This window comes from Felis catus, chromosome B1 (genome assembly GCF_018350175.1).
Source record: "Felis catus isolate Fca126 chromosome B1, F.catus_Fca126_mat1.0, whole genome shotgun sequence".
Lineage (NCBI taxonomy): Eukaryota > Metazoa > Chordata > Mammalia > Carnivora > Felidae > Felis > Felis catus.
Genome location: NC_058371.1, coordinates 26527496 through 26546163, shown reverse-complemented (window position 1 = coordinate 26546163; position 18668 = coordinate 26527496). Strand labels below are relative to the sequence as shown.

Genomic DNA, 18668 nt, shown 5'->3' with positions numbered 1-18668 from the left:
CATAGTACACAACAAGAGCCAACAGCCCACTTTTAAATTCTAAGTCTAGGTTTAAAATAGCAAATGAGGGGCGCCTGGGTGGCTCAGTCGGTTGAGCGAATGACTTCGGCTCAGGTCATGATGTCGCGGTCCATGAGTTCAAGCCCCACATCGGGCTCTGTGCTGACAGCTCAGAGCCTGGAGCCTGTTTCAGATTCTGTGTCTCCCTCTCTCTGACCCTCCCCCGTTCATGCTCTGTCTCTCTCTGTCTCAAAAATAAACGTTAAAAAAAAAAATTAAAAAAAAAAATAGTAAATGAGATCTCTGCTCTACTAGAGAACACCAGAATAGTTGCTGCTAAAAATGAAAAATCAAAACGTAACAATTCACTTACTATTTCTAAGGTATGGGTATTCAGTAAAACCACAGGAAATTCAATTATTTCATGTATAAACTCAGGTGGGTTACCCTCTTCACAAGTGGCTTCAAAATCAATGATACAAATGTAGTCATAGTAACTGTCAGCACAATTGCCCTCTTTCAACATCAGCTTCTGCTTCTTGTAATAGTTTTTCAGCCTTTTCTTTAGCACATCCTTTACTCCTCTAAGGAAAGAAAAAGAAAATTAACTCTTAGATGAGTTTTACAATCAAAAATCTGAACTCTTACCTGCTGGCAAAGGACTGAACTGGCAGTCACAGCATAATTTAGCAAATATTAACTAGAATAAATGTAAAGAAAGCAAGACTTAAGGCTAAGTTAGCAAAGAATTAAAATCAAATGTAACACAGAATATTTTCCTTCAGAAGTAACTTTTCATTTTTATAGTACATAAGAGCATTTCTCCTATACTGGTATTTCAAGCCATACACCTTGTTAGCATACACTGCCTATATAGCAATACTGCCTTATACCAAAATGATATACATAATACAACAACTGAAATTAATGTTGAACTATTCTACAGGCCAAACACAAATTTCAGAGTAAGAAAATTCAGGTAAATGGAATATTTATGCTATCTTTCTTTTTGTTTTTTATAGGTTAGACAACTAAAATACCCATATGAATAAGAAAGCATTATGAGCCTTGCATATAAAGTTGAATGTCTACTAGCTAGGAAAACTCATTTGGAAGATACCCTAGTGTAAACCATGTCCAGAAGAACAGCCATACTCAATAGGTTCTTAATTGGAAGCAGGTTTCTTAATCTACCATGGATAGAATTTTATGTAGAAGATTACAGATATTTTCAAAATACATGTCCTACAAATGGTGGGTGGAGAAAAGATTGTTCTAAGTAGATAACAATCATTGGTAATGGTGGTCATGTACTTCAAACAGTATGTACTTCACTTCTTCTAAAAATTAAAAGTCATGACTAGTGCTCAGACTTCCTTCAGTGTTACTTGTTTGAGTCCTATTAATGGTTTACAAATACAAAATGGCAGTAAAAATAAAAGGACCTAAATTGTAGCCAGTGTGCAGTGACAACTAAGGTATTTTCGACACATCACTAATAACTATCAAAAAAAAAATTTTAGGGGCACCCGGGGGCCCTCAGTCAGTTGAGTCTCTGACTTTGGCTCAGGTCATCATCTCACAATTCATGGGTTCCAGCCCCATTTTGGGCTCTGTGCTGACAGCTCAGAGCCTAGAGCCAGCTTCGGATTCTGGGTCTCCCTCTCTCTCTGTCCCTTCCCCACTTACACTCTGTCTCTGTCTCTCAAAAATAAATACGTTAAAAATTTTTTTTAATTTAACCTTTTACTTTCCTTCCCAAACTACCACTGAAAAAGAATCCTATTCATGAGAATATTGATAATTAACCAGTTTGTTGTTTTAAGACAGAATGTTTTAATATGTTTATTTGCTTGAGATTTTCTAAATTACCAAAATGGGAGCACCTGAGTAATTCTTGATCTCGGCTCAGGTCATGATCTCACAGTTCGTGGATTCATTCCCTGCGTCTGGCTCTGTACTGATGGTGCAGAGCCTGCTTGGGATCCTCTCTCTTATTCTCTCTCTACCCCTCCCCAAACTCACGCTCTATCTCACTCTCAAAAAAATAACTTTAAAACAGAGGATAAATATTGCTTATAAGAAAAAAAGGATAATGAGGACCCAGAAACAATAACCATTTTCACCTACTGCATGCAGTCCATTCTTTTCTTGATGCTGACAATTAACTACCAAAATTCTGCATTCCAAAGGTCATTCATTCCTACTCCAAGCTCCAAGTCAACATAAAGTGATTTGTTTTGCAAAAATTTACTAAACACAGAGAGTGTATACACTTCACAGAAGATACACACACACACATACATACACACACACACACACACACACACACACACAGAGTTGGCTAAGCTGCATTGTTTTCTCACTCAATACCCAGTTCAATATAATGCATGCTATCATTCTGCATATTTTTAAAAGCTAAAACAGAAAAAAACATATTTCCTGATAGGTGAATAATTTTTTTAAATTACTTGGTTTCAAAGAAACCCTCTTTATAAAAATAACACAAGTGGGCATCTCAGTAAGATGTAATTAACCATCAATGAAATGAGTAACTAAAAAAATTTTAAATATATTTAGTATAATAAAATAGCTACTTCTGTACATTGCTGGTAGATAGACTGTCAAAATACTCAACGGTTGTCGACTCAGCACTCTTAGCCTACTGGCCAAGAGACTGACATAAATAATCAAAGGTGCACATAAGGATTCACTTATAAGAATGAAAATTGTAGCTACTATGTGAATTGTTAATAATGGTTATCTCTTTATGGTAGGATTACAGATGATTGGCTAATTCTTCAGTGTATTCAAGATTTTCTAAGATAAGCATATACTACTTCTGTATTTTTAAAAAGTTAGTTAATTACCTGGTTTCAAGCTTGAATTCTGAAAGCTTAGCTCTGAGTTCTTCCTTACTCATTCTATTAATGCATCCATTCGTAATAGCAATCTCTTTGTAAACTGGGTCACTGAAATCACTTGCACTGGAGGTAATGAAGTTAGATCCTTTGGTTTCTTGGCCATCAAATCTACATTGTTGCTTTTTCTACCAAAAAAAATATATATACATATAGATAAGCTTATAATACAAACATCTTAAAGATTCAAACTCCTGAGGCCTATTCATTACTACATGTTCAACGAAAAGTGCATAGAAAGAAGACATGTTTCCAATACAATTTACCCTGCTCTCTTCTGAGTCATGAGATTTCTTAAAGGAAATGAAGCTAAATAAAAATAGCACCGGTGCTGGGAGCACTTCACTACAGAGCCCCAGCTGACCATTTACTAGCAGCATGACCTTGAATAGTTACTTACTAGCCTCTAATCTTCAGTTTCCTTACCTATAAAATAAAGAATAATAACTATTCCAAGTCGCATTTGGTATTTGGTAATGGTAAACAGTATTTAAACAAGGTTATTATAAGGATTAAATGAGATTATGTGTATTGGGCTCCCAACACCATGCCACCTACCAAACCACCATGGCTATTAATGGGAACTTTATTACCATCATAGACTACAGAACAGACCTTTTCACAAACATTCTAAAATTTCTAAACAAACCAATTTTTAAAAGAACTTTTACAACATTGTGCATGTATAAGTCAGTGACATCCTCAGAATTTTTTAACCTCACTTCATTTCACTAAGTTAACAGAATTGACCAATATAAAAACAAAAGGGACTATACAGAAACCTAGTTCATAATCTCTTAGAACCCCAAGCAAAGAAGGAAATGTATTCAGCTTCAAAACACACAATTTCCCAAACCCACATGTATACCAATTATTCAGGAGAACTACAGTTAGTGTATCATAAATCTTTCCTGTCCTTAAGTCAAACTCTGTGTTAAGAAAAAACTGAACTCAATTGTAATCACTCCACAGGTAGTCCAAAGTTATTAATATGCCTAGTTTCAAAGTTCCATTTATAAGTTAACAATTTTCCACATGCAATGTTACAAATATTAGGTATGCTCCAGAATTTTCAAGAAGACTTTGGTACTGGGGTGCCTGAATGGCTCAGTCAGTTGAGCATCTGAGTTCAACTCAGGTCATGATCTCATGGTTCGTGGGTTCAAGCCCTGCGGTGGTTTCCCCCCACTCCTGTCCCACCCCGCACTCTCTCTCTCAAAAATGAATGAACGGGGGCGCCTGGGTGGCGCAGTTGGTTAAGCGTCCAACTTCAGCCAGGTCACGATCTCGCGGTCCGTGAGTTCGAGCCCCGCGTCGGGCTCTGGGCTGATGGCTCAGAGCCTGGAGCCTGTTTCCGATTCTGTGTCTCCCTCTCTGTCTGCTCCTCCCCCGTTCATGCTCTGTCTCTCTCTGTCCCAAAAATAAATAAACGTTGAAAAAAAAATTTAAAAAAACAATGAATGAACGTTTAAAAAAAAAAAAACACTCAGTAACAAGAAAATAAACTTAATTAAAAAAAAAATCTGGTACTTAGCATTAATCCATATTAGTCTGTTAATTTAGTCATAATTTACTACATTGTCCCCATAAGAACTAATTACAGATTAAGAGGGGCTAACCATGGACAGGCCAAATTCCCTGACTTAGCACTAATCCTAAACGTTCAGGGACTATTTCTCGCTCAAAGCTCTCAAATGTGTGTTTAATACAACACACATTTACTAGAAATGTAATGCTAGGTACTGTGCTAGAGCACTCAAGAATTATTCCTATGTCTTCAGAGGAAGAAATCAGAAATCCCAATGTGTAAATTGTCCATATACTGAAGAATAACTATATTGAAATTCCTTGTTGACAAATGGTTAAAAAACTTTACTAAAGCTATGGAAGTAATTAGTTTTCAATAATACATTAAATTTACAATACCTGGCTACTTTATTGCTAGAATTTAATCAGGATAATTTATCCTTTGTCTTTAAACTTATGGTGAATTTTAAACTTCATCTTCAGTCGGGTTAAAATTTAGGTCAACAATGAGTAACAGTTTGTCTACCAAAACAGATGGCTCAGTCAGTTTAAGCAAATTTATTCTTTGGCTAAGTCCTCTCTCTGATTCACTTGCTTAATTCTTATCTAAAACTGCAACTACAAAAATTACCCAAAATAACACTAAGGTCTCTTAAATCTGCTGTAAATCATGATTTCTGTAAAGGAAGATCTGCTTCCTCTCCCAGGTCCAACTCTAGCTCTTTCAATGAAGCTCAGGGCACGTGAAGGTCTGGTTCTCAGTGATCAGTGTCTGCTCCCAAATTTAAGGTCTACACTAATGGTTTCTGAAGAAGGTTACTAAAGTCAACCCACTAAAGAGTAAAAGAAAATATTAAAAACCCGCATGTACTATAAATCTAGTAAAATGCATAATTATTTTACTAAACAATAGATTGACAATGACATCCTCCCCAATGTCTACGTCCACCTGTCACAGGTCACATAAAGTACCAGACATATAATGAGAAAAGTGTGGGCAGATTCCATATTACGGGGCGGAATATTCACTTTCAAAGTATTGTGACCTTTTGCAATTTTTCTGTATTCAAATAAATGACTGTAGAATTTATATGATCTCAAATAAGAGAACATATACAGTATGGGAAGTGACTATGAAAAACTTTTATACCAGAAAGAGGCTTACTATCTTACCACACTTTTGAACTTAAAGTTGACTTACATATTTTCTTTTGCAAGACAGGTATTCCAAAATTGCTGTCATTTTCTGTGATGAGAAAGGGATTAATAGCTTGAAACTTAAAAGGTTTTCCTTTCAACACAACTTGTTATTTCAACATGAAAGAAAAGGTTTTAACAGTGAGATAAAAAGATAACTGCTTATCAAAAGAGACTTTTCTCTGTAGCAAGAATATTTTGAAAATAGTTATTTTGGAAATGTTTTCATATATGATCGCCAAAAAAACTGTGTTACCTACGAAACAAACAGCCTCCGCAACTACACGCTAAAAAAAAAAAAAAAAAAAAAAAACTTTAAAGTATAATTTAGCCTGATTAAAATTCTTCCAAAAGAAGAGTTCTGATTAAAGGTGTACTTACTTGGTTAAAAATGTGAAAATGTAATACCTATCAGTTTACAAAAACAACTGACATTAGGAATAATGAAAATGGATTTAGCAATGTTCCAACAAAATACTTTGCTTGCCTGAGATAGGAAAACAAAACTGTTAATAGTATCCAACAATACGGGGCACCTGGGTGGCTCAGTCGGTTTAAGTGGCCAACTTCCACTCAGACTATGATCTCGCAGTTCGTGAGTTCGAGCCCCGCATGGGGGGGCTCTGTGCTGACAGCTCAGAGCCTGGAGCCTGCTTCGGATTCCGTGTCTCCCTCTCTCTCTTCTCCTCCCCCACTCACGCTCTGTCTCTCTCTCTCTCTCAAAAATAAATAAACATTAAAAAAAAATAGTATCCAACAATAAGTTTTTAACAACTATGAGTCACTAAAACCAATTTGGAACACAGACCTAAGTCTTATGTTGCTATATCTCAAAGTTTGAAGACTTTCAAAATATACTGAAGTACATCCAATTATTTTTAAGCCAACTTACATGACGATGTTATTGACAGCATCTCAGCCTGAAGAGGGAGGTGGGTGGAAAAGAGGTTCGTTAGAGAGAGAGGCAGCATCCAAGGCGTTTCGGAATGTGTATCTTAAGGAGAATGGGACAGCTATGCAAACAACCCAAAAGAAGGTCTTGCAGAACAAAGGGAGCATCAGAGATCCTTAAGAAGAAAGACTATCCACCATAAAAGAACCCATGAAGCTAAGGGCTGTGACAGCAAAAGGGAAGAAGTCAGCAACGGAGGCAGGAGCCACGTCCTGCCGGGCAGCCAACTGAAGACTAAGATGGGGAAAAACACATCAGATTCATGTCACTGAAAGATCATTCTAGCTGCTATTTGGAGAACTGGCTGTTGATGGAAGAGTTAAGAGCAAGGAAGCCTCGTACAAGTACCCACTCTATGAAGGGCTCAACATACGTTACTCAAGTGAAATGGGCCAACTTCAGCATTAGGATTATTTACAATTTGCAGCGCTGTCACCAATAATGTATACCTGCCAAATGAGATGAACAAGGAAGTTTTGAGGCCGTCTTTACAGTTCTGCTCCGTACGGGGTTCTACCAATGAGTTGTCAAAATCACTACGAAAAGCAGTCGTGTAGAATATCTATATGAAATAGCAGCAAATGGGCAAAAAGCTCCGATAATAGGCGCAATCACCCTCCGTTAAGGCTGGGGGGCGGGGGGCGGGGGGCGGGTAATGGACTTCGGGTCCTAGAAATGACACGCCTAGAGCGTATGGTGCGAGTTTTAAAAACATAACCTACCTAAAAGGGCTAGATAGAATGACTACAGCAACAGCGTGCCCTGAGTATTTAGAGAATTCCCCCCAGAACTTCTAAAACCACAGTTCACGCACTTCTCGTCTTGACTATTTCCTCACATCACATTGCCAGAGGATAATTCGGGCGACAGGGGGCTTGGAGACAACCAACCCGAGGAAAGGCGCCGGGGATGGGAACAGGGGGAGCGGCCGGGGTTGGGAGTCGAAAGGCTGACGTTTCTGCGGAACAGCCTAGAAGGCAGGGGCGCGGGAGTCCGGAAGGGCCGGTCACCGACGAACGGGCGCGGCGGACTCACCTCAGGATTCGGGTTCCGCGGCTCCTCCCCACACTCGGACCGGGGAGACTCCAGCCGCGCGGGAGCCACGGCCTCGCTGCCAGGCTGTTTGCTCCGCTCATGCTCCATGCCGGCTGTCACGTAAGGAGAGAGCTGCCGGAGCCCGACACTCGCTCACTCTCACTCGGCCAAGCCCGAAAGCCTCGCCTTTCTCCGTTGAAAAATTACCGGGCTCGCGTTCCCGCGGCGGCGGCCACACAAACTCGAGCGGACACCTCCCACTTCCGGGAGCGTGTGGCGTCCACACGCCGCGCAGGCGCAGTGAGCGGGCGCGCGCGGAACGCTAGCGCATCTGCCGATGGGGGAGGGAGGAGGAAGGCGAGCGAGGCGCGCGCGGGAGGCTACGAGTTAGACGTCGCTGTGCGGCGAGGTGTCCCGTTGCCGTTACACCAGTCTACACCAGTCGCTAAAGAATACCGCCAGGATACGAGATCCCGTCACCGTATTTCCTGAGAAGAAAAACGAGGGGTACCAGGGGGGAGCGGTGAACTTCCACCGTGGCAAATAACATTTGTAAAACAATTTCCGTTTTCCGTGAGGAGTGTAAGACGTTTGCTTCTGGACCAGAGAAAATGGGTCTGGACTTACTAAAGACTGAAAGAAATATAAAAACAACTGTTTTCAGACATTGGGCAATAGGAAATTCTGGACCGTTGTGCCTGAGAGAAGAGAAACAAGATCGACCCTATATCACCCTGGCTTTCTGCCTAAAGGCAGTTTTCAGGTAGAGGCGCAGGGAAGGGGAACTCAAAAAAAGAGCTAAGATCTCACTGAGAAGACAGGTCTTATTGAGTTGAAAAGACAGGGATCGGAGTTAAGGGGATTTGGGGAGGCCGAGCTGGTTGGAATTGATGAGGAGTTCCTGGAGAAAGAGCTTCGGAATCCACATGGCATACCCTTGAATCTTTAGCTGAATAAAAATCAGCGGGTATGTGGTGTGAACCTCCACAAGGCCCACAAAGAGTAATTGCGGGGAACAGTTAAGTCAGACAGTTCTCAGAGTTCACACTGGAAGAGGACTCGTTTGAGTTCCCCACTGCCGTTGACTACATGGAATATGCTCCTGAGACCCAGAGGTGTCATGTCTTAGTTGTGAGGTCAACTCTGAGACCCTGGGGTCTAGAGAAAAAGCTATTGTCGATTCTTCAAAAGCTTAAAACCCTGAAAGGATCAAACTTGCTCAGCAACTAACCTGACTGCCTGTCAGAACAAAGGCTAATTCTCTCTAAAAGACTACAACGCAACTCAGGACTCAACATTAGGTTGAAAATATCAGGCATCTACCAGTTAAAAATTAATAGACCTGCCAAGTAATTAGGAGAATATATGAGACAGGCCATAGAAACATATCCAGAAAGGATACAAATGGTGGCATTGGCAAAGACTTCAAACATCTATTATAAATGTACTCAATATGTTCAGTGATTTAAAGGAAAAAGATGATGGGAGAGAAACGACGCTTTTTAAAAAGAAGCAAATAGAATTTCTGGAGATGAAAAATATGTGAAATTAAAAAAAAAAATCTCTTGGCAGGGGCACCTGGGTCAGTCAAGTGTCCTTTGACTCTTGATTTTGGCTCAGGTCATGATCTCACGTTTCGTGGGTTCAAGCCCTGTGTCAGGCTCTGTGCTGAGAGTGTGGAGCCTGCTTGGGATTTTCTCCCTCTCTCTCTGTCCCTCTCCCACTTGCACGAGCATGCGCCCTCTCTCTTTCCCTCAAAAATAAATTAAAAAATCTCTAGAGAGGATGGATACCACATTTGGAACTGTAGAAAAAAGAAGTAACATACCAGTGGTAGCAATCCAAAATGACACGCTCAGAGAAAATAGGAAAAAAAAATTTCCAGAGCCTCTTGTGACCTATGGGACAATATAAAGAGGCTATATATGCATTTAGGAGAAGACTTCCACTGCCTCCATTTTGACCTTCAAACTTTCTAAGTTCTTTCCAGTTTACTTTTAACTTAGGCAGAAAACACTGAGGGCAGAGTATTCCCAGATGGGACCTGAAACTACCCCCTCAAGGAATAAGGACCGCCCTGAGCCAGCAAGACCCCACCACCCATGATTGACCTCCAGACAAAAATCAATTTGACCTTCACTGCCCACCTGGATATACTCACTGACCAGTGTCTCACATTTTCTATATATAAACCCTATAGGTATTCTCAGCACTTTGGAGACAGTCTTTGAGATGCTAGTCCACAGTCTTCCTGGTGTCGGTCTCACTGAAACAAATTTCTCTCATGTTTCACCACCACTAGTTTCTCTGCCTTTGGATTTTGTCAGCCTAAAAGTAGCTAGAGAAAAAAAGGCACAGAGCACAGTAAGAATTTTTATGGCCTTCTCATTAGAAACTCTGCAAGCCAAAAGAAATGAAATGATAACTTTAAAGTACAAAAACAAAACCAACTGTCAGCTTGGAATTCTATACTCAGCAGGGCAAAACAAAGACTTTCCAGATAAACAAGCCCAGGAAAACCACATCCTGAAGTAGAGTCATCCTAGGCTGACCTGCAGACCTGTGAGGAAGAAAAATAATTGCTTATTGTAAGCCACTGGGGTGGTTTTATGATAGGAAAAGATAGGCTTCAGTCGGCAGAGGCTAGGTTCTGAGGTCCCTGGGTGGGGAAAAACATTTATTTTTTGGAACAATGCTGGGAGTGTCTGACTGCAGCAAACCCCCTCGGGCATGAGGTTCCTCTTAAGAATGTAACAGACACCACCTACTCTCCCCTCAGATTTCCCTCAGGAATTCGACAAAAGACATAACTAAAAATAAGTAGTAGGGGCGCCTGGGTGGCTCAGTCCATTGGGCTTCCAACTTCAGCTCAGGTCGTGATCTTATGGTTCCTGAGTTTGAGCCCCGCATCGGGCTCTGTGCTGACAGCTCAGGGCCTGGAACCTGCTTTGGATTCTGTGTCTCCCTCTGCCCCTCACCCACTAATGATCTGTCTCTCAAAAAAAAAAAAAAAAAAAGAATATTAAAATAAATAAATAAATAAATAAATAAGAAGTAGTAGCCTATAAAATGTATGACCCACAAGAAATGATATGGCCATAGACCACCCCTCATACAATAGTAACGAGCCAATTTAGAATGGACAACCCAGCACCTAGAGTTATCAAGCCAGTAGGGTAGGATCTGAGAAGGAACTAAGGGTAAGGGAAGGCCGGGCGGGGGGCATCCAGAACCTTATAAAACAAGGACCCTTGCCTATAGTCCGTGGACATTCACTTTCGAATGTCCCCTCTCTGTAAAGAGAGTTTTCATACTGTTCTTACTTTCTGAGCTTGTACTCTAATCAACTTTTGCCTGCTGCTCATTCTGTGTCCACCTCTTCATTCTTCGAAGCAGTGAAGACATATAATTCCTTACTGGAGAAAGGGACATAATTGGAAATCTCCTACAGATCTGTTACTCTGCTATCAGATCTGCTATCACCTGCTTCCTCCTTAGTGGACTGTATGTTTTCCCTCATAACTACAGATTTACCTTTGTGTTTATAAGGTTTATAGGCTCAGAAATTAAAAGGATTTCTAAGATACGATGGAACTGATAATCTCTGTTTGCCAGATTTATTCATTTTCTCCTTAGATTATGACTTTGAGTCCTGACACACAACTGCAGAGAAATTGATGAGAATCCTAATCTCATCTCCCTGTCACCTAGAAGATGCTGTTTCTCTCAAAGAAGAAAAAAAGGACCCAGTGAACACTATCAGGATCCACATTACATGAACATTAATAAGCACTAGTTACAAACTGTTGCACTTGAACTTTTTGATCTAGGTGTGTCAACTGTTAACAAAGATTCACTATCAAGGAGTGGTAATTTATCTACACTGCAAATGACGGGCTTACACTTAGTACTGTTGCCTGTATCTATGGGAATAAGATACCAAAACCATTCTTTCATTCAATAACTATTTATTGACAAACTTTTATGTGTCAGGAATAAGCATTGAACAAAATAACAAAAACCCTTTGCCCTGGCGGAGTTTATATTGGAAAAGTGCAATTAGACAATAAACAAAAGATGGGGGGGTCGGGGTGGCTCAGTGGGTAAAGTGTCCAACTTCCGCTCAGGTCATGATCTCACAGTTCATGGATTCGAGCCCCGCATCAGGCTCTGTGCTGACAGCTTGGAGCCTGGAGCCTGCTTCAGATTCTGGGTCTCCCTCTCTCTCTGCCCCTCCCCTGTTCATGCTCTGTCTCTCTCTCTCAAAAAATGAATAAACATTTTTAAAAAAGACAATGAAAGAAATGAATAATATGTTCACACTGTGGAGAAAAACTAAGCGGGTAAGGGGAATGGGGCGTGCCTCTGGGTGAGGGTTTGAAATCGAGTGGTTATAGGAGGTCTCTCTGATTATGTGCTATTTGAGCAAAGACCTGAAGGAGGTAAGGGAGTGAACAGTGAGGATATTGGGTAAGAGAATTTCAGGCAGAGCAAGCAACAAGTAAAAAGGCCCTGAGCTGAGAATGTGCCTGGACTATTCAGGAAATACCAGTATCCGATACTTTCCTTTGATTATATGATATCTGGGTGTAGGAGACCCAAATGTTTTTCAATGTTGACTTTGTTGTTACTTTTCACATACCAGTAAGGGAGAAATGTCAATGATCCTAGAGCCTTCTGCCTAAGAAAATACGTGCCCTGGTTGGACAGCTAAAGAAGAAAGCCTCCCTGAACATTTAAGATATGGCACAAGCCTAAAAGAGTTCTAGAATTGGTTATTCTCTTGTTAACCCCAATAAAAACATACCCGCCTTTCATTTTGGTACAGTGTCCCTGGATTAGCCCACTGTCAGCGATAGATCTGTGTATAGATATTATTAGATACTGGAATTTGTAGATTTTCCTAGGCTGAACTACATACATGAGGTTTGTGGAATTGAATTTGTTTCTAAGTCATTTGCCCATTGCCTCCTGGTGCCACAAGTTGTATGTTTTGCTCTATATGTTTATCTTTGTATCTGAGCACGCTGCTCTGTTCCATTGGTCTGTGGTGGCTGTTCTCATACCTTTTCTGCGCTGTTTTTGTTGCTTGGCTCTGCAACATGTCTGCAACAATATTTTCTAAAAACACCTGCTCCTCTTTACAGTTCTTTTTCCAGACTGACTTAGCTATTTATGCATTTTTGGTCTTTCACATACATTTTGGGACAAATTTATTAGTCCTCAAAAATCCAACAAAAATCTTTGATTAAAATTGAATTTACCTTGGGGCACCTGGGTGGCGCAGTCGGTTAAGCGTCCGACTTCAGCCAGGTCACGATCTCGCGGTCTGTGAGTTCGAGCCCCGCTTCAGGCTCTGGGCTGATGGCTCGGAGCCTGGAGCCTGTTTCTGATTCTGTGTCTCCCTCTCTCTCTCTGCCCCTCCCCCGTTCATGCTCTGTCTCGCTCTGTCCCAAAAATAAATAACGTTGAAAAAAAAATTTTTTTAATTGAATTTACCAGATTAATTTGAAGAGAATGGACATATTAATATTAAGTCATCCTATTCAAAAATATAACTATTCAGATAATTTTATATGTCTTTAAAATTTTATGATTTTGTCCGTAAAAGTCTTGTACATTGTTGGTTAAATTGATTCCTAGCTATATTATGAATTTTGTTGCTGTTATAAATGGTATAATATTTTTAAGTTTAGATTGGTTATTTGGGGTGAAAAAAAGTCCACAAGCCACTATTCATTCATTTTTATAATTGGACTATTCATTTTTATAATTCCTAAACTTGCTTATCAACTTTAATATTTTTTTATTCTGTTGGGTTTTTTTCTAAGTTGAATGACTATTTCTACAAATAATGTTTTAGTTTTACCCTTCCTACCCTTAGACCACTTTTACCTTTTTCTTTCTTATTGCATTGGCCAGGAACCTTGAAAATTTCTTAATAGTAATGGTACTGATGAAGGAGCATAAAGCAAGCTGACAGCCTGCAACCCCCCCCCCCCCACCCGCCCCACCCCGGTGGGATACGTGTGAGCTTCTTTTTGCCCAAGGACAAAAGAAAGGGAAAGAAAACAAACGGTTAAACAAATTACAAGAAAATTAGTAAATTTACAAGAAAAGGACAGTCTTATCAATAGTGTAATCTCCAGGAACTCCCTACTGTCTCAATGTCAATGCTTTGCTAGAGGGAAAAACAACCCTAGCTTGACAACAGCTAGGCCTCCAGGATCCTGGGAGTCTTCTTTAGCATGTGGAAATCCCTTTAAGAAACTTCCTCTTGACTTTACCTCCCCAACTGCATAGCATATAACCAGTCACTCTTCACAGCCCTCCCACCCCCCTCCCGCCGTGCAGCTCATTCTGCCTTTGGGTCCTGTCCCTGTGCTTTAATAAAAATCACCTTTTTGCACCAAAGACTTCTTCAACGATTCTTTCTTGGCCAACATCTCTGAACCTCCATCACTCCAAAACCCCATCACTTACTTCTACATTTTCTATATCTATATTTTTGCTGCCACCTTCTGGGAAAAGATCTGATTTTACAAATCTCTAACTTGTCCTCCAGCTGTATCCGCCCAGCCATTTTTATCTATTTATTGTCTTTTCCCTCCAACTATTTTATTTAGTCAAAGAATAACACAGGGACCCTCAGTAAATTTGCTTCAGGAATTTAGTCACCCGAGGAAGGCAGTCATTAAACTATTGTTAAGAAACAAAGACAAAAACTGAACTTAAAAGACAGAGCAGAGAGGAAAAAGCCCAGACATTCTGGAGTGACCGTTGTACACAATATTTGGGGTATGTGGTTAGCCAGCAGCTTGAATGAGACAATGGGGGCGAGGGGGATCAAAGAAAACAACTTCAGTGGCTTGTGGACTTTTGGAAAACCTTGAGAACTTAACTAGGGAGCCTGTACCATGCTGTCATGCCTGCCAGTGTCTTTGTGGCACCTTGTCAAGGCCAGATCTGCACCATGTCCCTCATCAGAATTTCTCCTTTTTCAAAACTCACATTCCCACTTTGAAATTATTTCTTATTCTTGTTCATATTGCTAATATCTTCCTGTAACTCCTTATGTATATTCATCATGCATATTTTATGTTTTGGGGTCATCTGTTCTAATAATTTTGATTCAATTGGTATGTGTGATTCAACCTGTTGTGCATTTTATGATCTCTTTGTCCCACTTCAGGTGCCAGGTTATTTTGGCTTGTGAGCTCATGTGCCCGCGGGAGCGTCTGGTAATATGAATTGGGGAGGAGGCGTGTGTGACCCTCCAGATGGATTTAAGAAGGAAGTTACTGGGGCGCCTGGGTGGCGCAGTCGGTTAAGCCTCCGACTTCAGCCAGGTCACGATCTCGCGGTCCGTGAGTTCGAGCCCCGCATCAGGCTCTGGGCTGATGGCTCAGAGCCTGGAGCCTGTTTCAGATTCTGTGTCTCCCTCTCTCTCTGCCCCTCCCCCGTTCATGCTCTGTCTCTCTCTGTCCCAAAAATAAATAAACATTGAAAAAAAAAAAATTAAGAAGGAAGTTACTGAGCCCCAGTCACTGCAAAATGAATGCTAATCACTCCCATTTATTGACACTCCACCAGGTAACTACTCTAAGAGTTCGGCCTTTAATCTGTTGGGAAGAAGTATCTTTGACAAACCAACTCCCTAGTTCATACTCCATCAGCTCTGGGATTTGGGGTGCAAGGAAAGGGTGAAGAAGCGAATGTCTGAAGCGAGCTGGACAGCCTGTTTTTCTTTTCATCAACTCCACTCCCCTGCCACTCGCCCTAATGCTTCTACCCTGATGTAAGACATGGGAAGGCTTAGGAGGTTGCTGCTGGTGTCCTCTAAGCCTTCTCATGGCCGCTCCCAGCTGCCCACAACCCCGGGTTGAGCCTGCCCCAACCCACCCCCAAATAAACACACGTACCTCCCACACCATTTCAAAAGTAACTTCAGACTCCCAAGGGGTTTCTCCTTTTGTTGTAGTGGTGGTTGTTCATTTCTCAAATCCATCCTCTTTTCCCAATTCTAGAATTTCTCTAGGGTTCATGGAAAGAAAGGAAGCTAATGAGTTCTGAAGCTATTTCATTATTTCTATAATAGTAAGATATATGGTATATTCATTTCCTAGGGCTATCATAACAAAGTATCCCTGACTGGGCGGCTTAAATAGAAATTTATTTTTTTATAATTCTGAAGGCTAGAAGTCCAAGATCAAGGTGTGTGCAAGGTTGGTCTTCCGAGGCCTCTCTCCTTGGCTTATAGCTGCCATCTTCTCCCTATGTCTTCTCATGGTCTTTCCTCTGTCTGTGTCCACATTTCTTTTTCTTATAAGGACACCAAATATGTAGGACAAGGGCCCAGCCTAATAAGTTTCTTTTAACATAATTACCTTTGTAAAGACCTCTGTCTTCTAATACAGTTACATTTTGAAATACAGCAGTTAGGACCTCAACACATGAATTTGGAGGGTACACAACTCAGCCCCTAATATATGGCATTTACATTCTATTTTGGAGCTATCATTTCCCATTTGATTTAGCTTGTTTCTCATGTTTTGACTTTCTCTCTCACCACCTCAGGTTCTCTGGTCCATTATATTAAGTTTCTTGCCAATATCTTAAATTGGTTTCCCTAAAAAAAAACCCCATGATGGTAACTCTGGCTACCTTCTCCATGCTTGCTCTGAGTTCTGGGAGATGCCTTAGAGATCATACAACAGGTAGATCAGTACTATGGTAAATTAATGACCACCAAGGCTTGTGGGCACTAATCCTCCCTGGCATCCCTACCACGTTTCTCTCCCTATCTTGCCTTTCCTGTCCACGACTCCTACTGCGAACCTCTGCTCTCACCTCCAACCTCCAATCTACTTTCTGCTTATGTTCACCTCCTGCTTCACAAAGGAAATAGTAACTTTCTAAAGAAAACCATTTTAGCTTTCCACCCCCAAATCTTCACCTATGCATACCTGATCTTATTTTTGTTTAAAATGTTGGTATTTTAGGGTCACCTGAGTGCCTCAGTAGATTAAGCGTCTGACTTTGGCTCAGGTCATGATCTCACAGTTCGTGAGTTCAAGCCCCGCGTCAGGCTCTGTGCTGACATCTGGGAACCTGGAGTCTCCTTCCCTCTCTGCCCCTCCCCTGCTCACAATCTGTCTCTCTCTCTCTCTCTCTCTCAAAAATAAATAAAACATTTTAAAAAAACTTAAAAAAATAAAATTTTGATATTTTGTTCATCATAGATGTTTTGCATTATTTTTTATTTATTATACAAAATAATGTTTACCTTAATTTCTGAGTTTTTGGTGCTTCCTTAAATTTTGTGAGTGAGTGCCTCGTTTACTTCACCCTAGTCCCGCCCCGGATCCATCCATCCATTCTTCCTTCCCTCCTTCAATTTTTGAGTGAATACCACCACCACAGGTTTTCTGAATTCCCCTCCTCAACCTTCTCAGGAAGCTTGAATTTTGTACTATCCATTCTCTCTCCTGTATTTTCCATGTTTTCCTTGCAGGTGGACCTTTCCCTTCTGTACTTAAATGGGCTCAACTCAAAATTTTCCAACTTAAAAAAAAACAAACAAAACATTTTCCTCAACCTCAGAACCCCTACAGCTGCTGTCTTCTCTCTCTGTTTTCCCCTTTGGAGCTAAACTTCTTGGAAGAAATGTCTCTCTTTCCACACCATCCACTCACTATACAATCTGCATTAGTTTGGATTCCACCCTTACGGTCCAGGGCCTTTACTTCTCCATTGAGCTCACCAGTTAACTCCATGTGGTTAACTTAAACCCAGTAAGCTCCTTTCAGAGCTCATCCTACATGACCTTTCAACAGCATCCGGCATTGTTGGCCATTATTTATTTACTGAAACACTTTCTTACTTTGTCTGTATGACAACACGTTTGCCTGGCTTCCTTCCTTTCTCTCTGTCCATTCCTTCTTAATCTCAGTGGTCAGTCCCCCCTCTTGTACTCAGTTGTTTAAAGCAGGAGTTCTGTCATGGCTGGATCCTAGACCCTCTTCTTTTCTCTTATTCCTCTCTCAGTGTAGACTCTCACCCTAGGTGTTCTTATCCATTCCTCTAGCTTTATTTACCATCCATTTGCCAAGGATTCCCAAACTTACATTTCTACCCAAGGTCTTAATTCTGAGCACCAAACCCACATAACTAATTGCTTATTCACAAACACCTCAAACGTTTCCAAAAGTGAACTCATCATCTTCCCACCAAAACCTACCACTTGTCTGTGGGTTCTTTTCTCAGTAAATGGTTCTACCATCCACACAGTTGATGAGACCAGGAACATGGGATTCACTTTTGGTTTTTCCCCTTCTTCACCTTCCTTAATCAATACGGCTGCAAAGCTCAGAATGACCTGGGTTGTTCTTGTCTCTCCAGGTTTAGCATGAAATACCTTCTGTGTCTTTCCATACTTCTTTCAGCACCTCAGCATTCTATGCTGGCTCTCATCTCGGGCATTTTCCAGCTAATTTCTCTCATTCTTCAGATTAGAATTTAAATTTCATTTCTCCAGAATATTTCCCTCAGGTTCCCAGATTTTGTTCGTTTCTGCCCTCTATGAGACCTGTTTCCTTCCTTGGCATGTTGATTAGAATAAAGATTTGACCGTGTAAGGAAAAGACCTTACGTAGCAGTAGCTTAAATGGTATGGGATTTTATTTATCTCAGAAGTCTTCGTTGGGATCTGTGGTGCAATATGTCAAGGCCCAGAGTCATTTTACTGAGTTGCTCCACAGTTCAGAGTATGTTGACCTCATCCCCCTGTTACAGGCAACTTGGCATTCCGTGTGCATCCCAGCTGGAGGAAGAGGGGGGCATTGAAAGGGAGAACGTGCGTTTCCTGTTAAAGTCACACCTGTAAGTCCTGCATACGACTTATGCTTAGATCCCATCTGTTGTCACTTAGTCACATCACCGCACGCTAGTCACAGAATAGACCGGTGAAAATATTGTCTTGGGTTCTGTGAAGAGTTAGCCACGGAGAGTCGGAAGTACATTGTTGAAAGAGGGCA

General features: G+C 40.9%; 1 protein-coding gene across 13 annotated transcripts in view; it reads right to left on the bottom strand.

Moving 5' to 3' along the window:
• The window catches only part of ERI1 (exoribonuclease 1), a 321125-nt gene extending 313211 nt beyond the window's left edge, over nt 1-7914 (bottom strand). For 8 of the 13 annotated variants that reach the window (XM_003984644.5, XR_006596383.1, XR_006596384.1 and 5 more), the window contains exons 1-3: nt 7633-7914; nt 2871-3049; nt 374-584 (exon numbers count right to left, since the gene is read on the bottom strand). In XM_003984644.5, the coding sequence (XP_003984693.2) occupies nt 374-584; nt 2871-3049; nt 7633-7740 (498 nt within the window). In that variant the 5' untranslated portion in view covers nt 7741-7914. Of the gene's footprint in view, nt 1-373; nt 585-2870; nt 3050-5649; nt 5695-6537; nt 6566-7046; nt 7160-7411; nt 7605-7632 lie in introns of those variants that run through there. The other 5 variants (XM_019828357.3, XM_045055314.1, XM_023252429.2 and 2 more) reach the window with 5 other exon arrangements.
• Nucleotides 7915-18668: the final 10754 nt, after the last annotated feature.